This window comes from Carcharhinus amblyrhynchos, chromosome 16 (assembly GCF_965287045.1).
Source record: "Carcharhinus amblyrhynchos chromosome 16, sCarAmb.v2.hapA, whole genome shotgun sequence".
Taxonomy (NCBI): Eukaryota; Metazoa; Chordata; class Chondrichthyes; order Carcharhiniformes; family Carcharhinidae; genus Carcharhinus; species Carcharhinus amblyrhynchos.
The window spans coordinates 37,014,539-37,026,603 of record NC_137339.1 but is presented as its reverse complement, the minus strand read 5'-3'; the positions used below and the strand labels follow the sequence as shown (position 1 = coordinate 37,026,603).

Sequence of the window (12,065 nt, the reverse complement as noted above, 5' to 3'; positions counted from 1 at the left end):
TAGAGATTTTTAACTACAATTCTGAAACCACAAGATTCTGTCTTGTTGAAATCCAGCATTTCCCTTTAATCTGTATGTGGATCTTTTTACAACCAATGAATAAATGATAACTGTATTAGTGGGACACGTTTATTGCATTGAAATTTACCTCTGCAAGAGTGCAGTGACTGTTGTTATGTAGGTAAGCATGCACCAATTCTGAATCAGCCACCTTCCCCAAACAAGAATTAGTTAAGCAGTCAAGAATTTCAGGAAACTTTGTCATTATGTATGAACCAAAGCTATCTTTTTTGATAAAGACTGACTTTTATTTGGTACCACATGAAAAGTGGGTGATAGTCCTTCAGTACACAGTGTTTGTGGAGGGAAATACATCCAGGATACTTAGTGAAATTTCAAGCTGGCCTTAGGCCTTTTGAGCATATATTGCATGCACATTGTGAAAAACAAGATGTTTTTTCTAGCCCATAGACATCACCGTGTATTCTGTATCAGTAATAAATTACATTTCCTTTATCTGCCAATATTAGTGAAAGAAAGTTCTATTTCCACAGCATATTAATGACCTTTTAGAATCATATAATCGTAGAATCCCTATGGAGCCTGCTAAGTTGGTGCATGCTTATGAGAAATTCTGCGCTGTAAATAGATTTGTACTCACCGTTTCATTTCACACATTTTCATTTGTCAGTTCAGTCTTAATTTGAACTCGCTGCTCTACTGGACCTCACATGAAACTGACAATTCATTTCCACAATACAGGCAACTTAACATTTTGTGTGTAGCGGCAGCTCCTGGCCACTTGTTATAAATTTTGGAACTGCGTTAATATTGTCCTGGGTTCACCCTTCCAATGTGGCTGCCGCAGTCCACCTGTCATATGACAGTGAACCCAAAGGCAGAAAATTTTGTGATCCAAACTTGATTTTGTCTCTTTCAACTTTTGGCAAACACTTCAGTGAGAAGAGGGAAGATGCAAAAGAACATTTTATTTTGCAATGAACAGATAAAGTAACAGCTGAAATCTCAGTTGCTTTGCTTGCGTTACTTCCCTCTCTGTACATGAGGGATCTGATTAAACCATGCCACATTATTCCATCTGAGTTAGCTAATTTTGTTTTCTGGATGGCCTTCTAGCTCTGTCCAGTGCTGAAGATGAGTGACCTCTTCCTCACCAAGCTAAGCTTTGACCACGGGACAATCTGGACTGACTGGCTATTGCATGTGCCCCTTTGTCTTGTTATTCCCTGTGCTCCCAGAAACTGGGTGGACTGTCCCATTAAACTTTGGCCTTCTTCCCTGTCCTATGATTCACCAGTAGGTTTGTCATTGGAAACAGCTACTGTCCCTCCCATCATGGGGTGTGGGTGCTCAGACATCATTCCCTTTTGTGGTCAAAATGAATCATCCTGACTTAATGTCTGACAATTCATTTGCACCCATTTCCAGGCATGAACCAAGCAGCAAAGCAAGAGCTTCGATGCTTAATCTGATGGGTGAAAGGACCATGTGATATTGGTCCTTCCCATCACCAGAAAATATTGGTGTACTGCAGATATAAATTGTGGTCCAAGAGGTAGTTCAGAGGAGAAAACTTGTCCAGTTTAGGCATATTCTTGCTTCATTACTCACTGCAAAATCTGAGCCAGGAACACACCCTTGCGGCCTACAATTGATACACAAGGCACTTCAATTTATAGACATTTGGTAAGCCAAGTTGTCCCCTACTGAGTCCAAGAAGAATCAATCAACTCTGTCGTTCCAGTTAAAGTTGTTTGTGAACAGTAACATTCTACAAACTGCTTTAGCTTTTGGTGAAAATAACATTGCTCGACCAAAAACTGAAAATGCTGGAAATACTCTGCAGATTAGGAGGCTTGAGTGGAACATTATTTTCCCCTCCACAGTTGCCTCCTCACCTGCTGAGTCCAGAGCTTCCTGTTTTTATTTCAAATTTCTGCTTTTCTGTTTCTCTACTTCAAGCTTGCACATTTACAATGTTACTGCTCAGATTAGCATGGTTAAAATCTGGACTTCACCGTGTGGGAGTATGTATATAGGTGGGATAATGACTTGGAGGAAGATGTGGAGTAAAGTGTTAACATCAGGAGCATCTGATGCTGATGTAACCACTGATGTAATTACGATGCAATAGCACATGACAAAGAGATCTGGTGGGAAGCAGAAGTGCAACCTCATGTAGAGTTCAGAGATATATAAATAGATGTGATAAGGTTCCATCTAAGGCCTCAAATACTATACAATCATACATTAAATCATCTCCAAGGACCCTATTGTTGCCCGAAAGAGTCCCCCCGCCGAGGACCCTATTGTTGCAATTCTCCACAGATCTGTACAGCTCATTTATAAATCAGTGCATAGATTGGCCATATTTTTGCTTTGTCTTATTGAACATCTCTCACTCAATGATCAAATATTTTCAACTGAAGGATGTGTTGAATACCACGAGAACTTTCTTAAATGAGCTTGAAGCTTCATTGACACCCTGCCTTGTAATAATATCATCTGCAATGGCCCCTACTTCATAAAGTAAAGTACTGATTTACGATCCTTCTTATGTAAACCTGAAACTGCTCTGTATCGGAAGAATCATTTTCTGCCGTTGTCCCTGATCTGGGCCTATTACATGCCCTCAGCGCTTTGCTATAGTTCTGGAAGTGGCAATAACTTAGCTGTTTGCTTACCTTAACTTTGAATCTGTTGCTGCTTCAGTAGTCTGGCTTGTAGTTTGTGATCTTTATCACTGCTGTCTTGATTCTGGGGGATGGGATTTTATGACCTCACTCTTCCCAAAACCGTAAAATCCCACCAGAGGTCAACGGACCGTTCCCTGGCCTGCTCCAATTCCTGTGATGGGCAGGATGGTAAAATTTGGGCCGAGGTCTGTGCTTGCATTTGCAGCATCCACAACGCTCTTTTCTCAGGTGAATTGTCAATCATTTTTCTTTGCGTGTTGAACTTGCATTGTCCAGGTTTGCAGCATGTGTGCCACATGAGCCTGAGAGAATGTATGGCATCATCACTTGTTGATGGTCAAAGCTTCCTGTGCATGTCCAGCATGCTTTCGCCAGCACCTTTCCATGGGGTGCTGTGTGGGTTGCACCCAAAGCTGGCTCAAAAGCACGCATTGGTTATTTTGAAGGCTCTTGATGTCCATATTCCTACTCCAGTAGTGCCGTGAGACCAGGTTTTGTGGCTACATATGACTCTGTTGGAAAGTACAAATAGGGAACCTGCCCTAAAAGCGTTTGCTTTGATTCCAGGCAATCAGTGAGAGTGGCCCACACAGATTTGTCTTTCTGGTATTTCTGTCTCCACAGGACAATACCTGTACTCTCCCCAACAGGACAATTTAAATTAGACCTCACCATATGGAGGATTACATGGTAAAACTCACAACATAGCCGAGAAAGTTGACATCAAAGCGTTCATTTTATATCATGTGTAATATTGAGTTGAATGAAATACATTGTTCTTATCAATAGCTGGTGGCTAAAATCAGGAGGTTATTAGCTGTACACCGCGGTCAATTTGATGAAAAGGTGTAAACAGGCGTGAAGTGGCTGCTGTGTTAAGACATGTTTGTTTGGGCACCTGGTTTTCACTTGCAGCCTTGGTGCTAGCTGCTGTTTACCATAAGTTGAAGTTGTCTGGAAGAACTAAAACAAACACCTGCTGGTTTGGCGCTCAAAGCAGTTTTTCTGGACAAGTATAATGTTGACTCCTCTCACCCTCTACCACAGGAAATGTGGAACACACTGGCTGAGACACATCTGTCTGTTTCAGGATGGTGCAGGGATGCAGGGAGAAAGCTCAAGAATTCAGAGAAAAGGCTGAGAAATCCAGGGAGGAGACTCAGTGATCCATGGAGAAGGCTCAGAGATCCAGGAGGAAGGCTAAGAAATCCAGGGAGAAAGCTCAGGGATCCAGAAAAAAGCTCAATGATCCAGCAAGAAAGCTCAAGGATCCAGGGAGAAGGCTGAGAATCCAAGGAGAAGGATCAGGGGTCCAGGGAGAAGGCTCAGGGATCCAGGAAGAAAACTCACAGACATGGCACTAGAGATCCTAGTAGGCAAACAGGAATATTCCATACTCACAATAGGAATGGTGTGCTCTTTGCTCTCTTTCCTGCTGTTGTTGGTGTTATTCCATTGGCATCATACCCTTCTTAAAAGTGTAAGGTGATTCACTTCGGTAAGAATAACAGGGGTACAGAATATAGGGCTAATGGAAGGACTCTTAGTAGCGTGGATGAGCAGAGGGATCTCGGGGTACATGTGCATAGCTCCCTGAAAGTTGGCACCCAGGTTGATAAGGTTGTTAAGAAGGCGTACGGTGTGTTAGCTTTTATTGGTAGAGGGATTGAATTTCGGAGCAGTGAGGTCATGTTACAACTATACGAAACTCTGGTGCGGCCACACCTGGAGTATTGTGTACAGTTCTGGTCGCCGCATTATAAGAAGGATGTGGAGGCATTGGAAAGGGTGCAGAAGAGGTTTACCAGGATGTTGCCTGGTATGGTGGGAAGGTCTTATGAGGAAAGGCTGAGGGACTTGAGGTTATTTTTGTTGGAGAGAAGAAGGTTACGAGGTGACCTGATTGTGGCGTACAAGATGATCAAAGGATTGGATAGGGTGGACAGTGAGAGCCTTTTACCTTGGATGGTGATGGCTAACACAAGGGGACATAGCTTTAAATTAAGGGGTGGTAATTATAGGAAGGATGTCAGAGGTAGGTTCTTTACTCAAAGGGTAGTAAGGGCGTGGAATGCCCTGCCTGCAGCAGTTGTGGACTCGCCAACTTTAAGGGCGTTCAGATGGTCTGTGGATAGGCATATGGATAACGTTGGAATAGTTTAGGTTAGAGGGTCATTGGATTGGTTCCACTGGTCGGCACAACATCGAGGGCCGAAGGGCCTGTACTGCGCTGTAATGTTCTATGTTCTATGTTCTAAGTCCTCTTCCAATCAAGGAGGGGGTACCAGCAAGATGTCCATGACCACACACACTTTCTCCTGGTGACTCCTCCAAGGGAAAACAGCACAAACGCTTACTGTTTCATTGATGTCCTCAGAATTTTCAAAACAAACTTTGATAGAGCATCGGTAAAGACATCCATGTGTTTCAAATCACCTCTTCAAAGCAGCAAGCGGACAACTTGAACTGAATCTGATTTTAAGTAACTTACAGAATCCTCAGCAACAAATTGTTTACTCTTACTCAGCTGGTTGCTGTGAGGAGTTTGCGTTAATGCAAGCATTAGCCACCAAAATGTTATGCAACCTCTTTAATCGGCTCCCAGTCCTTGAAGATCCTCAGGTAGCCATTTCTAATATTTCCTTTAACAAGGTGGCATCTTGTGCTAAATAAGGCCTAAACTTAAATGCTGACTTTGGCAGCATGAGCCCCTTCAAGGCTCTTTGAGGAACTTGGAGAAATCACCCTTTATACTGCGGTTCAATGGATCCAAACTGAAAATTCAGTTTTTATTTAAATCCATTATATTTATTTTTGTTAACAGAATCCTTTCAGGTGATTTTTTTTATCGTAGCTACATCTCACAATTATCTCATGCTTTAAGTTGTTCAGGTAGGAAATTATTTTGCTCTCTTACCAAACAACACATTTGGCAATGTCAACCGGAGGGCACGTTGAGGAGCACCGTGTAGTTCAGTGCTTGACAACAATGTGGCTGTTCTTCACACGCCAATACTATAATTGTACATGTTAGTCTTAAACAAATCGTCTTCAATACAAATGTGCAGCAAACAGGAAAAAACTCTTAACAGGAACTGACTAGGTTATATTTAGATGGTGTTAATAGCTTACAGTGGTTGCTGAAAACCAGTGATATTATGTTTAAGTTCCACCTGTACACATTGTCAGTGATATAACTTCATTTTTTACATCTATTTATTATGTGTCCCTTTCCCAACGTGAAAATATTTACATAACATAACTTTCAAGTTCAAGTGCGGAAACTCATTCTTAGATATTTAGTGTTTCCACTGTTTATTTTTAAGTTGAGCTCCTGCTGCCGTCTATCATCAGGAGGCGTGTTCCACCAACACGACTGAGTGAGTTGGGTGCCTGAGTTCAAAGGACACGCCTGTTTTCTGCACGTTGTAGCTGTAACAGGAAGCAGCTATTGTTGAACTTGTCAATTCGAGAGTGGTGTCATTGAGCCACCCAGGGAAAGACTTGCAGCTGAAATTTGCCCAGCACTTTGTAGTAGCTTTTTATTGTTTTGGGTTTTGCAGCCAGCTAGTTCTTCATTGGCTGTGCGGCCTTCCTCCGCCACCCGGTACTTTGACAACAAAATCTGATGAGTTGAAAAGACACCTGGTTCATTTCTTTGTGCAGTGAGAAAGATACAGAACCAGTACTTTTGCTCCGTGAAACCCCGTGTTCAAGACGAAGGTGGTGAAAGTCTCACAAGTGGAGACAGATGAGCTTCATTTACAATGTGCCAGACCAGCAGGTCGACTCAGAAGAATTTGATTTTTCGGTACTTTTTGATAATAGTCACGATGAAGACTTTGCCAGAAAAGGTTTGTAAGCAATTTTATTTTGTCATCAAAAAGTATCATTTTTAAAGAGCTTAGATTCGCAGTGCAAATTGGAATAGTATAATTGTGACATGAGGCACATGTGTCTCTGACCTATTTGTTTAAGAAAGGCTTTAAAAATCAGTTCCAGACTTGTAAAAATAACATTTCTATCACTTTTTCACATATAAACTTTGAGTACAGACTTTGATGAGCAGTAATTAGACTATAAGGAGTTTAATCATGCTAAGAAATTATAACTAACCTAAAAACTTGACTCAAGAACAGCTTCTTCCTTCAGACTTTTGAAAGGACCTACCTTTTATTAAGTTGATCTTTCTCTACATCCTATCTGTGACATTCTGCACCCTGTTCTTTCTTTCTCTATGTACGGTATACTTTGTATAGCGCACAAGAAACAATACTTTTCACTGTATACTAATACATGTGACAATAATAAAGCAAATCAAATCGAAAAGATGGTCACAAGTTATTTATATCAAGCGACTTGCAGTTAAAATAAATTGATTCTAGCTTCGTACTACATTGAGTAAAAATGGCGCTAGAATGTGGTTGTACGACTACTCGCATTGCACTAAAGTGATCATATTTAATCAGTATTGATGCAACATTTCTTTCAAAATGTGCTGTCTTGTTTAGCATAGTTCCTCACTGATGAATATAGACTGTACAGCAATGGGAGCTGAGTTTCATAATGGTCAGCAGCGTTGGTTTTCACTTCTGGGAATAGATAAATTTGAATCTCAAGTTTGAGATTGAAGATTGCACGTGCTTGCTGTCTCTGAGCTTTGCTTATTTCATCAACTGCCGGTTGAGGACTGCTCTGAGTGAAAGCAAATCTGAAACACAAAGTTGGTCAATTGAACGGATGCTATTTGTAGCGTGGAATTGTTCATAGTTGAATGATATTAATTGCACGTGGTAGAGTCTTTTTTGTGTTGTCATCAGGCCAGGGAAGAGTATTTTTCTCAAAGGTTATTTGCTTCCTCAAGAGAGTTGATGACAGAGAGAGTGCATGACCCAGTAATAGAGGGTATAATGAGCTGACTATCCATTTTGTGCTCAATATTTCATACTGTTAAATTTGTATTGAGCAAGTGTGAAGGTAGGTAGGTAGTGGAGCCACTCTCCCTGAACTGCTTCACACTTCCGATTAACGGATAAGTTTTCTGCAACCAAATATCATTATGAAACAAAACTCATGGATGTGGTGAAATACTTCTTGGAAATATGGAAGTTTAAAATAAATGACAGCACAATTTCTGACTTGCTTTATGTAAATCTGAAATCCTACATGTAATCAACTGTAAGGAGTTAAAGAGCAGCAGAGATATTCCATTGACTCCACTGCAAGATATTTAGTTTATTTGTAACTATTTGACAGAAATATAAAATCAGAACTGGTGCTGGCTATGACAAAAATACATGATTGCTATTGCAGAAGTAATGGTAAATCGATTGTACAGCAAACTTTTCCTTATTTTATTGCCTGGTAGCATTTTAATAGAAAAATGTGAATTTTGAAACTTTGGAAGAATATGTTTCCCCTAATCTCCAATATTCATTTGTCCTCGACACTTATCATGCTGAGTTGCAATTCCCTAGCTGCCAGTCATGTCAAAATTAGATGAGTGTTGTTAATGTGTGAGCTAAGACATTGAACGCTGGCAGACTATTTGACTGTGTGAGCATCACAACTCAATTTTGTCTGTAGACAATGTCATGAGCTTGCAAGGTTCAGGTGAGGCCAGCTCCTGTGCTCAGGAGGACAAAGGTTAACTAACTTAACACAGGCAAATGACTGATATTGGAACCTTTCTAGTTTCTAGTTCAGTGTCACATCTGTTTGCTTCTAAGAAGAATCCCTGTATAGAGATCAGATGCGGAATTTACCCTCCTCCCTAACCCAGGAATGTTAAGTTTTTAAAAAATTTGTTCCTGGGGTGTGAGCATCACTGAGAAGGCTAACATTTGTTGCCCCATCCTAATTGCCCGTGTGAAGGTGGTGGTGGAGCCCCCTCCTGGAACTACTGCAGTCTAAGTAAAGCAGGAACACCCACAGTGTCGTTAGATGGAATTGCTAGACTTTTTGACCCAGTGACAGTGAAGGAACAGTAACATAGGCCGGTATTTGACAACCTTGCTCGGACGAGGCTCGTAAAATCCTGCCTGGGGCCAATGGAGAATTCCGTTCTGTGGGCCGTACCCACCCCAATTCCAGGGCAGGCGTGGCAATAAAATAAAAAATCAGGATGGTATGTAGCTTGGAGTACCCGTTGTGCCTTTACCACTATCCTAGCTGAGATCAGCTAAAAGAAATGGACAACTGACCTGCCATCTCTTTATGCAGTGCGGTGGTAAACAGCTTAACCTTAACATTTTAAGCATCTTTTATTTAGGATTTTAATGTGCATGCTTTAAAGAAACCCATTACATTGTCAGGAGAGACTATAATAACAGCAGTATTTTATCCCATCAACGTCAGTGCATGAGATGCATATAAAACATTCAGCATAATCACACATAAAATAAACAGAAAGGCAAATAAGATAGTATCTGATTTGAATTTTCTTTCCTAGTTTTGTTTCCCTATTTTTCACTTATTTTAGTAATTTCAAATAAATAGCTTCATATCCTGGAAAAAATCCTGTCAAATTTGAAGATTTCTGTATTGATCAACAAAAATATGGCATTATGTTTTTAAACTAAGTTGGGCTAATCTGGATATAAGTTAGCTCAGTGGCTCAAAGACAAAAAAAGGCTCAATTTTGTGGTCAGCAGTGAAACATTAATACTTGCTGCTGACCTGAAAGTTCACTTAGGAAATCTGGTTAGCGTGGATGAGTTGGCCAAAGGGCCTGTTTCTGTGATGTATATCTCTAAGACTTTATGACTATAAGCTGTCCGCAAAGATTTTGGTGGTGTTAATTTGCATCTGCCACCAAGTCAAGGAAACCTCCAAACATCCTGCAACAAGTATGCCATCAATTAGGGTAAGTAGCCAATCACATTGAAGAATGCTCACAGACAGCATGCCAGGAAGTAAAATAAGCCAATTATCTTCTAATTTTCATAAACTTTGTAGAGAGGGAAGTAAGGATTAGGAATTACACATAAGGAGCTGAAATATCACAAACAAACATTACACATTGTTGGCCCAGGTCTTCTAGTCTCCGGATTGTTGGAGATCAGGGTTGGATTTCTCCAACCTTGCCCACGCCAGGAATTATCCTGTCCCACTGCTGTGAATGGAAATGTGGCTGAACGCCAAATTCTCTCTTCTCGCTGACAGCAGTAGCAGGGCAGACAAGACTGGAGAATTCCAGCTATGCTCCGCATTGCTGAAGGAGCTTGGGTAAGAAGTCTTGGCCAGAAATGTGTAGCTACTGTGAGGCACAGAAAAGTAGACGTTGAGTGGCAATCAAATGTGATTGCCGCTTCTCAGAAGATTTGGGCCATTATATTAAGCTATCACACTTTTTTCTCATATTGGAGAAGCTGACATTCCATAAAATGCAAAATTAGTTTTCCAGGACAAGGAGATTGTTCAGCAGTAGTTATGGCATTGTGCACCATTAAAAGCACGATAGCACCTCTTTAAGATGACTTTCAGGGATTGGTAAGGGGGGGAAAAAGCAGGAGAGTTCCTATGAGATCAATCAATGATGGTCAAAGGTTGTCACCTATGGGGACTTCAACAACGTACCCCATGGGGGAGCAGATAATTGCTGACAGAAACTTCTGGATTTCCGCATTTAACTGTTCAGGTACAGAAAACTTCCATTGCTGTCAGTTTCACACTATAATGATGGCGAGCGCTGACAGTTTCACTTTATTACAACTGCAAAATCTGGGCCATCATCTTAGTATAAGGGTGGTTAGCTCCCTTCCCTATGAACTTTCAGCTCTACTTCAATTCTCAGAATCCAAATTGGTGCAACATTCTTCTAAGGTTCAGATTAAGTTTCGATTACATCTTCCAGGTTGCAGACAGGCCTAAGAGTATCAGGGTGCTAATTAACAGTTTGAAAAATATGGATACCGCTACCCATTTACAGATTTATGAACTTGCAAAACATTAACATGATGTTCCTTTCTTTCAGAGGCAGAAAATGTTGCTGCTTCTCACAAAGGCATTGTTCCTCCTACTGTTTATCCAACTATGGATGTCTCCCACTATGGATCTCAGTCATGTAGCTCCATGGCATCTGCAGTACTGACTGGAGAACATATGAGTGAATATGGCCAAATGGAAAACAGAGATTTCAAGTACTGTCTGGAAGCTGCAAAGCCCCCTGTGTCATCTGGAGTCGAAAGCCCAAGAATCGAGATCACACCATCACCTGGACTCTTCCACGTAACTCCACATGCAGTCAGCTGCGGAGAGCAAGCATATCATCCTCCCACTACGGTTCCTCGAGTTACTTTGCCTGTGCCGGGCTCAGAAAGTATCGTATACAGAGACCCACTCAGTCCAGCCAGTAGTGGCTCGTCCACAAGTTGGCATTCCTTTGTGTCTCATGAGTCAAGCTGTTCCCATTATGGCATGTCCCCTCAGACATCTCCATTAACATCTCCATGCGTCTCACCAAAGAATGGCTCCGAAGAATATCAAGGTCAGGGTGCTCACCATTCTCCGAGAACATCACCCGTCAACTCCCCATCAACCCATGTTGAAAACTGGCAGGGTGCAAGGTCACCGTCCCCGACCCCCCGCCCTTCCTCGAGGTCGTCATCACCCTGTGGGAAGAGGAGGCATTCCTGCGACCGTTCAAGAACTCCCTCGCCACAGGCTTCACCAAGAGTTATCTCAAGAGATGAACCCAATTTGCACCAGTTTTCAAATTCTGCAAGTCTTGCCGATGCTATGAGCACTCTCACCACAGATTCCAACAATGACTTGGGTGAATTGCTTCCAATAAAGGCCCGGATCATGGATCTTACTCCACCATCCTCCCTTAAAACTGACATGTGTAAAGATGAAAAACTTGGCAACTTTTCCACATTGAATTTTGCCGAGTTTTCAGTGCCTTGTCAGGATGTGAAGAAAGATGTCTATAGTATTGATCAAGTTTTTCTGATGCCTCCTAATCCATTTCATTGGCCAAAACCCAAACCTCCCTGCAAGTAAGTTTTATTTTATATTCTAGCCTGACTTCAACAAAACAAATAGAAAGGGTTACTTCATTTGTGTTCTAACTAAAATCTTAACAACTGGTGCTCTGGTTTCCTCCCACAACCCAAAGATGTGCAGGTTAGGCAGATTGACCATGCTAAATTGCCCCTCAATGTACCAAGATGTATTGGTTAGTGGGGTAAATGTGTGTGACTATGGGGATGGTGTGGGGGAAAGGAATGGGTAAGGTATTCTGTCAGAGAGAGTTGGTGGGTCAAATGGCATCCTTCTGCACTGTAGGGATTCTATGATTCTATGAAGTGCATCAGGTTTCTATTGATCTTTTATTGCAATCATAGA

General features: G+C 41.5%; 1 protein-coding gene across 3 annotated transcripts in view; it reads left to right on the top strand.

Annotated features, from left to right (window-relative positions):
* LOC145353962 (nuclear factor of activated T-cells, cytoplasmic 2-like) overlaps positions 1 to 12,065 on the top strand; it is a 148,928-nt gene that overhangs the window by 16,588 nt on the left and 120,275 nt on the right. For 2 of the 3 annotated variants that reach the window (XM_080205000.1, XM_080204999.1), the window contains exons 1-2: positions 6,234 to 6,571; positions 10,693 to 11,716. In XM_080205000.1, the coding sequence (XP_080061126.1) occupies positions 6,469 to 6,571; positions 10,693 to 11,716 (1,127 nt within the window). In that variant the 5' untranslated portion in view covers positions 6,234 to 6,468. Of the gene's footprint in view, positions 1 to 6,233; positions 6,572 to 10,692; positions 11,717 to 12,065 lie in introns of those variants that run through there. The other variant, XM_080205001.1, reaches the window with a different exon arrangement.